Source organism: Nothobranchius furzeri, chromosome 4 (genome assembly GCF_043380555.1).
Source record: "Nothobranchius furzeri strain GRZ-AD chromosome 4, NfurGRZ-RIMD1, whole genome shotgun sequence".
In the NCBI taxonomy this organism is placed as follows: domain Eukaryota; kingdom Metazoa; phylum Chordata; class Actinopteri; order Cyprinodontiformes; family Nothobranchiidae; genus Nothobranchius; species Nothobranchius furzeri.
This window is the reverse complement of record NC_091744.1, coordinates 3,710,014-3,724,342: the sequence shown is the minus strand read 5'-3', so window position 1 is coordinate 3,724,342 and position 14,329 is coordinate 3,710,014. Positions and strand designations below refer to the sequence as shown.

Sequence of the window (14,329 nt, the reverse complement as noted above, 5' to 3'; positions counted from 1 at the left end):
AATCGATCAGAAAAACGGCGACAGTAGTTCACCAGTGTGTTAATATTTTCATTCTTACAAGTCTGACAACGGTGGAGTGTCGATAAAACCAAGTCTGGTAGAACAACCAACTTGCTTTATCATTAAATAATGGCATAAAATGATATTTTAATATAGTTTTCAATAATTATTGATATTGATCAATTAGATATTTTTAGCTGAAAAGCTGTTTTTCTATATCGTCCAGCCCTGTGTCAAACTTTAGGGAAAAAAACTAGGTCTTTGGGAAAGGATGACCACAAATTTGGCACAACATGCCTGATGAGTGTTAATAAAGAGTAAATACATCAAGACTAGGAAAAACTACTTTTCTTTAGAGATGATTTCACCTCACAGCTAAATTTAAATAATAAAAAAAATGACCGTAGTGACGAAAACAAATGATCTGAATCAATGCTGGATTGAAGAATATTCTTTAAAGTTTCCAGTCAAATCTCTCCTTATATCTATTCACTTGCTCAGGTTTTAGTCAAGTGCTGTTGCATATGTTAGATATTGATCATAAGTGACAAAAAAAGTAGGTTCAACAATATTTGTATGTATTTTCAGGACAGACAGGTTCTTCTCGTTCTTCAAGGTCTTTTTGATCTAAATCTCATTTGCCGATTCAGTCAATTACTGAATTATTAACGGACACATGAGGAGCTTTGATCCAGGCTGCTGTTGTCGAAAGGCTTCACTCTGCAGCTGCAACAGACGAGTTAGCTTACTGCTGCATCACATACAAAGGCCTTGGTACTGCGGATGTAGGAAAATATCCATACAGAGAAATATTGCAATATTTCCTATTATGATGCTGTATCAATATTTAAAAGCATTCATCCATCCATTTTCTTCCACTTATCCGGAGTCGGGCCGCGGGGGCAGCAGCCTAAGCAGAGAGGCCTAGACTTCCCTCTTCCCAGCCACTTGGGCCAGCTCTTCCGTGGAAATCCTAAGGCGTTCCCTGGCCAGTCGAGAACATATTCCCTCCAGCGTGTCCTGAGTCTTCCTTTAGGTCTCCTCGCAGTTGGATGCTCCCAGAAAACCTCACCAGGGAGGTATCCAGGATATATCCTAATTAGATGCCCGAGCCACCTCAACTAGCTCCTCTCAATGTGGAGGAGCAGCGGGTCTACTCTGAGCCCCTCCCAGATGATCGGGCTTCTCACCCTATCTCTAAAGGAGAGCTCAGACACTTCGCAGAGAAAACTCATTTTGGCCGCTTGTATCCACAATCTTGTTCTTTCGGTCACTATCCACAGCTTCTGACCATAGGTGAGGGTAGGAACGTAGATGACCAGTAAATCAAGAGCTTTACCCTTTGGCTCAGCCCTCTCTTCACCACAACAGATCGGTACAACGCCCGCATCACTGCAGATGCAGCACCAATCCGCCTGTTGATCTCGCGCTCCATCTTTCCCTCACTCGTGAACAAGTCCCCAAGATACTCAAACGCCTCCATTTGGGGCAGAACCTCGTCTCTGACCTGCAAAACGCATTCTACCCTTTTCTGATTCCAAACAATGGTCTTGGATTTAGAGGAGCTGATTCTCTTCCCAGCTACGAACCGCTCCAGAGAAAGCTGGAGATCACTTTCTGATGAAGCCAACAGGACCACATCACCTGCAGAAAGCAGAGGCCTGATCTTCAGGCCACCAAAACAGATCCCCTCTACACCTCACCGCCTATTTAAAAGCAATTTATCGATTTTTCCTTTGATAATTTACATCAAACATTTACTGTATTGGTTTAGTGTGGTGCAATTAAACTCTGACTGCTAGATGGCATCAGTTTTACTGCCTTCATACTGACAAAACAAGATCTCAAGGTAACACTGGATGTGTCTCGTAAGCATAGACCAAGGTTTTCCCAACTAAATTCAGGCTTTAACATTGCAAATACCATCTAACTGGTGGTATAATATATTGCATCGTCTCCTGTGTTTTGTTATATATATATATATATATATATATATATATATATATATATATATATATATATATATATATACACCCCCCAACTTGGTAGGATATCAGAGCAGAGCATATCCTCTTAGGAATTCCAGACAAAGAAACTGAGCTCTATCTGTGAGTTTTGAAATAAACTGATAAAAACTCCACTAATAAACACAAACACCAATAAGAGGCTAAATAAAAACTTTGCACAAAATTCATTCCAGTTGAGATTAAAATATTTGTCACCTTAAGACTGAAGATAAGAGGAAGACAATCTAATTATAATAAAGAATATGACATCTTAAACCAAAAGACTGAAAATAAGAGCCCGTTCTGTTCATTTGCTCAGATGTGTAACCCTTTTCAACCCTTGCTTGATCTCATACAATCACAACCTTTGGCTAACTGAGCAGATAGTAGCTAAAATACAATATTGGGTTTGCTTTGTTAAATCAATTTAGTTAAAAAAAACTAAACCTGCTTAATAGAAGAAATAACTAACACACTAGATGAAATGTTATAATAAAAAATATTGTAGCAAGGCTAGTACTATAGACCAGGGGTGTCAAATATGCGGCCCGCGGGCCGGATCCGGCCCGCAAGCGGGTTAAGTCCGGCCCGCGAGATGGTTGTGTAAACTTTATTTTCATACTTTACAATGTAGAGTGAAAATAAACTTATCAGTGTTAGCAAGTTTTCTCTGTAATGAGTATAAATAAAACAAAGCTGCGCTCAAGGCTCACACAAGAACTTGAGTCACATCCTGAAGTTGGCCGCCACTCAGGATGTGACTCCTGATGTTGATGTGCCGGTGAAAGCTAAAAGATGTAAAGTAAAATGAGTCAAATATACTTTAAGTGCTGTATAAAACTGATCTTGCCATGTGATCTGTAAGCTCTCTGAATCACTAAGGAATGTTTTTAATAATTTGTTGATTTTTTTTTCTTCAAATTTTCAAGTACACTTCAGGTGTTGTACTTGTACTACACTGTCCTCAGGCTCCAGCCTTGTTTTATATTGATTGTATTAAAACAAAGAAAACAATCTGAAGTTTTTTATTTTATTTACCGATCCGGCCCACTTGGGACTAGATTTCCCTCAATGTGGCCCCTGAGCTAAAACGAGTTTGACACGCCTGCTATAGACTCTAATCTCGTTATGGCAAGTTTTGAAATGAGTGGATGCTGGTTAACATTGACTACTTTTACATGCAGCCAATATCCGGGTTATGATCAGGTTAAGGTCGGGATTCGGGTTTCTGAGTTGATCAGAATACCCCGTTTACAAGCATAAATAGAAAGAGTTACCTCTAACTTGCATAACCCGATTTAAATGCGGACGTTGGGGTAGCGTCAGGACGTGTGGACTACGTCCAGACGCAATATGCGTCATTTCCGGTTCTTCTTGTTCCGGTATCCGTGAAAACAACAACATGTTTCCCAGTTCGGAAGAGATAGCGACCGCGTTTGTTTGTGCTTTAGTTTCCTCGTCACTCCAAAAGTGTGGTGCTGTGCCGCGACTCGCCATGTTGCTCCCAACTTGTTGTTTACTTCCGGCGCTCTGGCGCATACAAGACGTCTCCCTACTCAAAAGACCAAGATTCCTTGCGAACAGAGCATGCGCAGAACACACGCTTTGATGGGGATATCCCGGTATGCGTTTACACGACCAAACATTCGGGTTAGAAAAGGGTTACCCCAGGTGTAGTAACCGGGTTTTTAAAAACCCGGTTATGAGCATATCCGGGTTTTTGGCGGTGTTTACATGGACCTGCGGAACCGGGTTATTGTGAATATTCGGGTTTTTAAAGGGTTACTGGCTGCATGTAAACGCACTCACTCAGTAACGTTCAGTGGACTCATCAACAAAATGCTACACAATCATTTTCCTAGAATATAGCGTAAAGGATAGGTTACAGTTAGGGGTGCACCGATCTATCGGCCAACTGATCTATTGGCCCTGATCTCGGGATTTTTTTAAGATTGGTGATCGGCCAAAAACTGCGCTTGGTGCACCCCTAGTTAATCTTAAAGCCAATCGTTACTGTAGAATTTTTATTTTTTGGACAAGTGTGTCAAAACAGGTACAAAAGTTTTGTTTTCAAAATTAGATAAATGAAAGTCTGAAGAAACAAATATGATTTTGTAGTTCAAACAGCAATGCTAAATATGTTCATTTATATTTGAGAACATTACCTCGTGTCCAGTTGAAACCGGTATTGTGTCATGAGTATTCATATTGGTTTTCTCAATAAAAGGAAGTTGAAACATTGACACGATCTCATTTTAGTTCAGACAAAATCGGTATCGGCAAGTCAGGTTTTTTTCAAGATTGGTGATCGGCCAAAAACTGCAATCGGTGCACCCCTAGTTAAAGTGTACTGGGAAAGAATCCAATAGCAGAATTTCACGTGTTATCTGTAGCATTTTCTGTGTAACCGGGACAGAAAGCAGCAAAATCCCAGTAACGACAAAATAAACAATCTTTGCTTTGATTTGCACGGGTGGAAAGAAATTTTCTAATTTTCCTGCCTTCCATCATCACAAACACACACTAGCAGGATAAGGGTGCAGCCACCTCTTCATGAGTGCCAGACCAGTAAAACCAGACTGAAAATGATCAAACTAATGTCTGTTTATATCCACTACTACTGAATTTGTTTATCCTGCTACTTTAGAAATCGCTTGCTGTGTGTCGTTAAGAGTTAGACAAAAACACAACTGGATGTAACAGGTTGTTTGAAGTCATCACACTTAAATGGATCATTAAAGGCGTGTCCTTACGAGCTGGGTTCCTCTGCAGCTTCCTGAGGGCCCTCAGCAGTCCTTTGTAGCCTTCGTAGCTCTTATCGTTCTGCGTGTAGAGCAGGATCTTCTTGGCGTCGCTGAACAAACGGGAGATTCTGGAGATGATAGCAGAGCAATTAGAAAAGATGTTTCCGATGACTGGGTGTCATTTTTCTCTCTCGTCACGTTTCTAATTATTAAAATGTAAGTATTGCAAATCTACATGATCCATGAGGATCATGTTACTCACATGGAGTCATTAAAATTTGCCACAACACCCGGACTCTCTCCAGGGGTAGGATTTCGAAAGCAGGGGTTGTTGGCGTTACAGATGATGCCTTGCACCCAGGGCAGGGTACCAGCCGATGGCATTGCCTTGTTAGGGAAGTGGCCTAAAAACAAGGAAACACTGTGAGCTTTAAGTTTAGAATCAACAATTAAATATTTTACTAACAGGACCAAAGGGATGTCTCTGCTGCTTGCAAATCAGACTTTATCTCTTCTTCTATGTTTTGTAAAATTTGTATCTACTTAACAACTAAAATACCATTAAAGAAACTTTTAAAAAGCTTTTAATGGTTGTCTTGTAAAGAAACAGGAACTGTACAGGTGCTTTCAGACTAGTTTCAAGGCTGAAATATGGAAACCCACTGTTTCACCACCTCCTCGTGGCTAAAGGTCATCTCACAAATTCACACAGTGCAAACAAATATTGACATGTCCGACAGATTTATCAGCATCAATAACATGGACCTCAAATAAATGACCTTTCCAAGAACCAAATTCCTTAAAATAACTATGAATCACACAACTACAAAAGTAAAATGTCAGAAAAACAAACCAGAATTAAAACGGTTTGAATCCTTTTTAACATGACAGCTTTAAAGTGATATAATTTTTAAATTCAATGAAGAAAATGTTTGGAGTCATAATAACTTACACTGATGCTGTTCATAAGGAGGATAGTATATCCGGACCGATATCAGGATGAAAAAGATGAACAAGGGCCAGATGATCTCGATAAGTAGCTGGATCTGTGGAAAAAAGGTTGATATAATGTAATAATTAAACATTTCTGTTTGTTTTTTTTCTCCACAGTAGACAGACAAGTCTGTTTGACTGGATTCCTTAGCAAACAGTAACCCTGCCATCAGTTTGTGTAATGCATATGGGTTATTAAGGCCAGACAGGGAGAGAGAGACTATGTGGTTTTCCATCTGCACCATATGGCCTCTGATCTTCATCTGCCTGCTTGAAATAGCACAGCAGACATGCATTGTGGTGGATCAGAAACTAAGCTGTAACCCTTTGTACAAAAAGCCCAGCCAGAAAGTCATCCAGCCACAGCTGCGCTTTAAGGAGCTGCTTCTGTTTGATGAACAAACGGTTTAATTGTATGCAGACTAGCCTCTCCACATATAAAGACGCACTATTACAAAGTTTGAGACTGGATAAAATTTGCATAACTTCTTTAAGACTGTGGGCAGAACCAGATCGGAGCTATGGGGAATGTGTCATTTTAACATCACTGACTGGTTTACGGCGAGCAGCAAACTAACTTTGTTCAGTCCAAGTACAATTACTTCATAAATTGCATTCCCACTTTAGCAGTTCTGAGAATATTCTGGGGAGAAAAATATGATGGTAACAAAAAATCCTTCCTTTTCAGGAACTGCTAAGATGTCAGCTAATTTACGACCATTTCGGCTACAGGAGACCAAAAAGCGCCATAAATTACAGTCTAGTGATGATATTACCTCTGTATTTTTCAGCATTTGAAGTTTAAAGTCCCATTAGTTGTCACACACAAATTTGTTCTCTGCATTTGACCCATCCCCTGGGGGAGCGGTGAGCTACAGACACAGCCACGGTCGGAAACCATTTGATGGTTTAACCCCCTAATTAAATCCCTTAAATGCTGATTGTCAAGCAGGGAGGCATTGGGTCCCATTTTTCAACGTCTTTGGTATGACCCAATCAGGAATTAAACCCTGATCTCCCAATCTCAGGGCGGACACTCTACCACTAGGCCACTGAGTTGGTTAAGAACGGTAATTTTTAAAGCGGTGTTAATGCTGCCTTTTTTTCCTTCCATTCCGCTTTGACGGCAACACTTCCGATATAATTTCCCACTGAGGTACAACTTAATCAGCACAAGTCCCACTCAGCAACTCTACTGGACCATTTCAGAGTACTTGGTTGGTCCCTGAAAAGGTCCGTAAAATGGTGATTTCTGGACTGCCAGGTGAAATGGTGGCACCCAATGCTGTGAAGATCCGATCAAATTACCCAGAAGTTCTGATAGTCATTGTTCTGAGCTGTGAGCTCACCTCTGAGCCATTGTCATTGTTCTGAGCCATTCCAATTAGCAAACCTGAACTTATATTAAATCTAAGGTCAATCCACTGAAAAGCAAATCAGCATTGGGGAAATCATCCGAGAAGTCAAACGCCCTGTTTTTGTTTTTCATGGCCTTATCGCATAATGGCTTTGAATACCATCATGACCATTATCACCACTGCTGAACAGTGTTGCAGAGACCTCAGGAAATCAGAATCAAAAGCCAAATTAAATTAAGAAAAATGTGTATTTTTTAAAATAAAAAACCTTTCCTACTTACAGTTTGTCTCCGTCGGTAGGTGAAGTTCTTCCATAGCAGCAGACCCAACTGAGTGGAGACTGCCATGTCTTCCCAACCTCGCGAGCAAACTCCAGCTCCTCACTAAAAATCCCAAACAGAAAGGGTCAGCAACTCCAAGTGTGCATGACGCACAGCGTTACAAAATCACACTTTTGAAAGAGGCTCACATGAAAGAAGAAATGAAAAAACTAGAGCCATATAACTCCCCACTGACCAACTGTACTGCTGTGAAAAAACAAAATGACATTTTCCCCACAAAAGTCATGCAAACCAAACCAAACCAACCAACAGAAAAGCAGAACCGAAACTGCTCATTTCAGAAAACCATGAGCAAAAAACACGTAAATCCAACAAATACAGGAATAAGACGCAGCAGCAGCTGGGATTTAAACGGGAAACGCATTAAATTAGAAACGTCTTCATTTCAAATACAAACCAATCAAAACAGCAGCAAGAATTAGCAAATGAAGTCAGATAGCTAACCCAGGAAGACTACCAGCTTCTGTAAATTCCGATCCACTCAAGGGCAAACTAGTCCATCCAAAGTTCAAGCACTTCATCTGAGAGGATGAGGGGGTGGGGGCAGGGGCAGTTTTCAGGTCATGAAAGGTTTCAGGTATCCTGCTATCATGAAACATTTGAGCATTTAAAACCAAATAGAGCATTTGATGTAAATGTGGGAATTAAACAACTAAGCCCGCCTCTCACTTTCTCTTCATTTGGCTCAATCAGGTTGAACAGCAGTAGTCCACATCTTTGTAGGCCATCTAAAGGCTGTATGGTATTTATGTTGTCTAATATGTATTTGTTTATTGCAGGTGCATGAGTCATTTGTGGGGGGAAAAGTTGTTAAAAGATGCAAATAAGATGTTAACATGAAAACAGACCTAAAACAAAAGGTCTCAGTCTACATTTGTGGACATTTATTCAATATTTTCTGAAATTCTTTGGAGTTTGAAGACAAGCAAAAGGGGTAAAATGTGATTTCATCGCTTCGCTGTTTTCAAGCTGAATGTCCTTTATATAGAATAAAGCTGATTGGTTGACATACATGGTGGGACCACATCAAGGACCCTGTAAGGTTCAAACACGATGTCCACTGCTGATTAGTTAAGCTGTTGCAAAAACCAGTTTAGGAGCCTCTGAACTCAATTTTCTCCATAATAGATATATGGGAAAAAAAATGCCTGCTGTGTTTCAACACTATCTGGGACGTCTTAATACTTGGAAAAGGAAAATATGTAAAGGCTCACAGCCAAGTGATTGCACGGATTACAGAACAGCTCACAAAATGGAGAACAAAATGCAACACAGATGTTAGGATCTGCTAAAACAAACTCTGCAATGAACAAATGTTGGAAAGATTCAGGTTTCGTAACGAGAACTACCAGGAACCAAGAGATCAGTGGGCAGCACAGCAGTGTCCACACACTTTACCTGCTGTACTGATACAGCTGGTTTTCCTTAGCGGCAGTAACACAGCTGAACATTTCACAGAAATTTAATTTACAGCTAAGCAAGCAGATCATCTTATTTTACAAAGAGCTGCCCAAACCTTCATCTACATATAGACATGCAAGATTGTTTTTGGAGCTAAAGATAAACAACAAGGCATTCAGTTTATTTATGTATTTTCCACTTCATTGTGTAAAAAAGATTTGGTCATTTTTATATTTTCTGTTTGTTGACAGAAATAATCTGCATTAAAATAGACCCCACCTTTTTTCCTGGTTGTTATAAGAGTCACATTATAATCACTACAGCTTGTGATTGCTTTAGTTTTTAATTAAATCGGTGGACATCGAATACGCAAGTTGGTTTGCATACGAAAAGCCTGTTTTGTGGCTGAATGAAAAACAACTGAAATGGTGCAGAGCGAGTGCGCCCCTAGTGGTAAGCAGACAAAGAAAAATCACATTAAAACTTGTTTACCATCAATTCGTGCTCACGTGTCATATGCTATGGTGTACCCCCCCCCCCCCCCCCCAAAAAAATAGTCTATGTCATTATAAAAAAGAAAAACATAAATGTTCATTTAAAACGAAACTCTAAACAGAGAGGACATATTTTAATAGGGACATTTATATTCTGTCAATAGTTGGCATAAATTAATTTTTCCTCTGCTGAACGACAGGGGAAGACCAAAGGCGACCGGATTCGACGAATTTACATGGCCCAGAAGGCATAAACACACACACACACACACACACACACACACACACACACACACACACAAAAATAACAAAAAAAAAAACGTGAAACACTTCGTTGCAAACCCTTTTGTTCCATCAAAGAAAAAAGAAAAAAAGAAATTCACACATTTTAAGTCTTTACTGTGTCGAGGGAAAGTCCAGAACAATTCGATCGAATTTCAATAAGCTCATCCGAAGTCATTAATTTACAAACTAACTTTTGTCCTTTTTTCATTGTTCCGTTAAACCGGGGTTACTGTCGGTCATTCGGTTTAGCGATGCTGACTAAAATCAAGCCAGATGAAATGAAGCCATACGCGACTTAAATTACCCTTCAAAATAAAACCTACAGCGGCTTAAACGAGGCTTACACGTTATTAATACCACGAAATTAAAGAACTAGACTATATAATACAAAAATACTACGGAAGCCGTTTTATTTAATATTAAACTAAAAAGTTGACACTAGTGGACTTTTACTTTGAAAATATTCCACCGGAAAACTGCAAACATAAAAGCAACACACAAAAGAAGCTCATAAAAGAAAAAAGATTCGATTGGCATTAATAACACTCAGTGAGTATAAATACATAATAGTTTTCAAGTCTGCGAGTTCAAAAGAAAATGGAAATTAATTGTTAAACAACGTGCAGAAATCGGGTTTTTGGTTGACAAATCCTGTTATACAACCTAATTTAAGCAAATTATATTTAGATAATTAACAAAATAAATGTATGACTAAACAATTAAATAGAAAGCGTAACTGTGATTCAGTACGTTCTTGTTAACAAAGAAAAACTCAAATCCCATCCCTAAAAAAAAAAACTCAAACCAACCTGAATCTCGGTGTGTAAATTCTCTCTTCTGCTTCTCATAAATTGCAGACTCGTGTCTCAAACAGGTTGAACATTGAGGATAAATCGCTCTTCTCTCACGCCACGGTGCTCCTCCTTGTCGTGTCTCAAGGTCTACCAAAAGTGTCTTTTCTTCCCCGCCAGGCTTTTATAGCTCAGCTCGATGCGGAGCGGCGCCGTGCAGCAGAGGTAACTGACGGTCAGTGTTTGTTGCTGCTCCCATATATGGCAAGCACGTGCTGAGGCAAAACATCTCTTAAAGGGCCAGCAACACCTCGCGTCCTCATCCTGCATTGTGCTTTTACTGTGCTACTTAAAAATAACGCGAGGAAATGGAAAATTAGAATGAAAAAAGTGATTCAAGTGTCTTAGTTAGGTTTTTTTCTACTTCACTGTTTTTCTCACCATTCATTGTTGGCACAGCCTTCCCCATGGACCCGAAATTTAGGTAGGTTATAATTTATATAGCACTTTTCTAAGTCAGGAACTTAAAAGTGCAGTCATTAGCCACAGCTGTTTTGCTACAAGACCATCAGTTTGTCCAACCATCAACAGCTTGCACGGACAAGGGTTAAGTGTCTTACCCAAGGGGCAAACTCTGCCTGCAGAAATTGAAGCCAAAGGGGAAGTGAAAAAAAAAATTGCAGTTACCCCTTCATCAACTAGAGGCTGGATACAGAAAGGAGCAAGTTCTCAATAGCTATGTTTACATGCACCAAATTTCCCCATATCTGATTCAAATCATGGTTGATCGAAAACCCCATATCTTTGCTTATATAGACACTAACTGAAATTATTCGATTGTGCCGTGAGTATGCATACACTAAGGACTCCATCAGATAAAAAATGTTGAGGATGCGCAGAGCTGACTTTCCCAGAAAAAAATTGTAAACAAGCACCATCTTGTCTTTACATTATGTTCTAATGGGAAACAGGCTTCAACACAAACGGTTGTTTCCCGCTTGGTCCTAGAGCTCAACCAGTGTCAAAAACGGTCGGGTCAAGCCGAATACTTAAGAAATGGGACCCAATGCCGGCAAGTTTTGGAATTTTGTTTCCTGATAATTGGGCATCTCGCCTCAGATTGGCTAACAACAGCACAACTCTACCACTAACTCTGTTTGCTCTGCAACGTTGATGTTTTATCTCCACAAATAACACAAACCCAGAGGAGTACTGCTGTGTGGGGGAGTTGCTAATACCAATGGTTAGCTTCTACTAGCCAAGACGCTAAAACAACACAGCCCTCCCTACCGTCAGTCAATATGGCTGAATTAATGAACGTTCTGCGACAGTGTGACGTACTATTTTCATGTTCAGCCTGCATGAAAAACTTGTGAGTGACCAATTACAATCAGAAATAAGATTTTTAAAAATGGGTTTTCAGTGTTCCATACCCTCCATAAACTGTTTTAGTCATAGGGGCACTTGTTTATTAACTTAACAAGTATGGCCACATTTTTCTTTGATAGAGGTCCATATTTCATTTCATCAGTGATAATTTCACTTTGAATAAAAATAAACCATACTTAATTTAGTTAAATTTTCATTTTACACACATTTAAGAAAGAGTGTGGCATGATGGGAAGTATGTTCCACCCAATCAGGGGCAGTGTGTTGAACTGTGAACACTAGCTAGCTAAACTAAACTTTAGGTTAATATCAAACATGATAAAACTGGGTTCTTTGTTGTCAGTTTTACTGTTAGGGCTGCACTTTCAGCACAGTTTTGTTAGATGTTGGTTCCATTTTTGTTCTCTTGGACGGTCCTACAGATGCGACTATTACATTTTATTTTTATCACTCTGTCGAATCATGAATGGCTAAGCTTTGGTCAGCGAATATGGAGTTAACTGAAACCTCACACGGGTAAAGTACGTATTATTTTATGGGTATTATTCTGAAAAGTTTGAAAGTGCCGCCATGGCCCAGAGGTTATGTGCTCATCTTTTACCTGGTGATTTGTGGGATTTATCCCAGCTTTTAATGAGCAGCAGTAGTTCAGGAGGAAGAGTGTTGTCCAGTAATCGAAAGGTTGTAGGATCAATACCAGCTGAAAAATGTGCTGTTGTGTCCTTGGGAGAGACCTTGCCAGCTGGTGGTGGTCGAAGGGACCGGTGGCACCTGTGCTCATTAGCCTTGCATCTGTCAGTGAGTTCCAGGGCAGCTGTGACCACAATATAGCTCATCACCACCAGTGTGTGAATGGATGAATGATGTAGTATAGCGTAAAGCACTTTGGAGTCCTCTGACTCTGAAATGCGCTGTACAAGTGCAGGTCATATGCAGTGCATATTCTAATTGAAACATCTAGCAAAAAGACACTTATATATAAATAACTGAAAAAAATGTCCTCAACCATTTTCAAGGCACACTCTCTGTATTTCGTCCTCACCGGTTTTAAAAACAAACTGAAGCCCTTGCCCTTTTCATAGCCTATTCTTCCTAAAAGCATCAATGTACATGAGCGTCTATGCTCAGAAAATCGATAGGTTGGTATTAACGTACCATTATACATCCTTCTCACTTGTTCGCATTCATCTTATCAGACTCCTCCAGAGCTGGAAGAAAGTATAAGCTACATTCAATGGATCGCTCAGAAAATGGTTCCAATTACATGCTAATTTACTACATGCTTTTATTGTGTAGGATAATGCAACATGTACTTTTTCTTTAATTAAGATGCCTCTAAAAATTGAAACTCTACTTTTTCTTGTCTTTTTAGAATAAATAAGAAGAATAAATAGTTTGATAAATCATTCGTCTAGTTTTCTTGCATGAGCTTGAAATGCCTTTCTTCAACCATGTCTCCAATCCTTATTCTCTATGTCAGCTCAAGCACATCATAGCATTCACTGCCTAACTGGACGCCTCGGGTATCCAGGAATACTAGCTGTCAACACTTCATGGTACAACTGTTTGGCCTACAGTGTGTTCTTACTGGTCAGATTAGGCAGATCCAAGCTGGAGTGGGGAAGAACACACGTCAGCAAAATTGCAAAAGGCCTTTTCCGTTCATAAGAACAAAAACAGGGTCATGGGACAGGAAGGATGAGGAGGCTAGAGGAAAGTTTTCTTTGTTACATTTTAACAAGTCAGCAATGCTCGGACAGGCTCTGATTGGAATGCAGTGGATCTAACTGAACAAGGACATCTGGTGCAACTGATCTTTTTTGAAAAGAATAAATTATGTTGCACTGGAAACCAAAACACAAGCTGAAAAGGAAGCATTCAATTGAACCATTTTGCATAAAAGTTGAACATAATTATCAAGCAAACACATTTTTGGGTGCATTAAGATCTACCAGAGGCTGACGGCTGAAACGAGATTGAACATTGTACAGAACAGATCAGCTTATTTAGACATGCTCACTCTCCGTCATGATCCAAAACTTTACAGCAGAACGTGTTTCTCCTGTAAAGTCTTGGTGAAGAGTGGGTAAACGTAAAGTCTCCCAGCATGGGTTTTAATTAAAGAACAATCCCCAATCAGACAGATTAGTCGTTTAATCCATCAAAGAAGTCTGCCAACATCAATAAAGGCAGAAGTTCATGGTTGCACAAGAAAATATTTTACCCCCCCCCCCTTTTTTTTTTGTAGAATTTGGCAAAGTGAATCAAAGTTAAGTCTTTTTCACACAAGAACATAAATATTTTACTTAGTGGCTCCTGTGTTTTTTTTAGATGGTTGCAGAGTTTCTATATGGCAAAGTTTAGGTAAAGCTAAAATGATGTTTGCACCATTGAACAAAAACAAAAGTATGTGCATTTATGACTGACTTTCTAGAATGTATTTAAACATATTAGACACCAACAATTGATGTATTCAACTAGGTTTCACTTTTGTTATTCTGTATTTAGAGTAGATAGTTTTTTCAAA

General features: G+C 39.5%; 1 protein-coding gene across 1 annotated transcript in view; it reads right to left on the bottom strand.

Annotated features, from left to right (window-relative positions):
- LOC107391047 (phospholipid-transporting ATPase ABCA1) overlaps positions 1–10,629 on the bottom strand; it is a 40,578-nt gene extending 29,949 nt beyond the window's left edge. The window contains exons 1-5 of the mRNA XM_015968092.3: positions 10,432–10,629; positions 7,383–7,484; positions 5,703–5,796; positions 5,013–5,154; positions 4,760–4,878 (exon numbers count right to left, since the gene is read on the bottom strand). Coding sequence (XP_015823578.1) covers positions 4,760–4,878; positions 5,013–5,154; positions 5,703–5,796; positions 7,383–7,448 — 421 coding nt within the window. The 5' untranslated portion in view covers positions 7,449–7,484; positions 10,432–10,629. The remainder of the gene's footprint in view (positions 1–4,759; positions 4,879–5,012; positions 5,155–5,702; positions 5,797–7,382; positions 7,485–10,431) is intronic.
- Between the last annotated feature and the right edge of the window lie 3,700 nt (positions 10,630–14,329).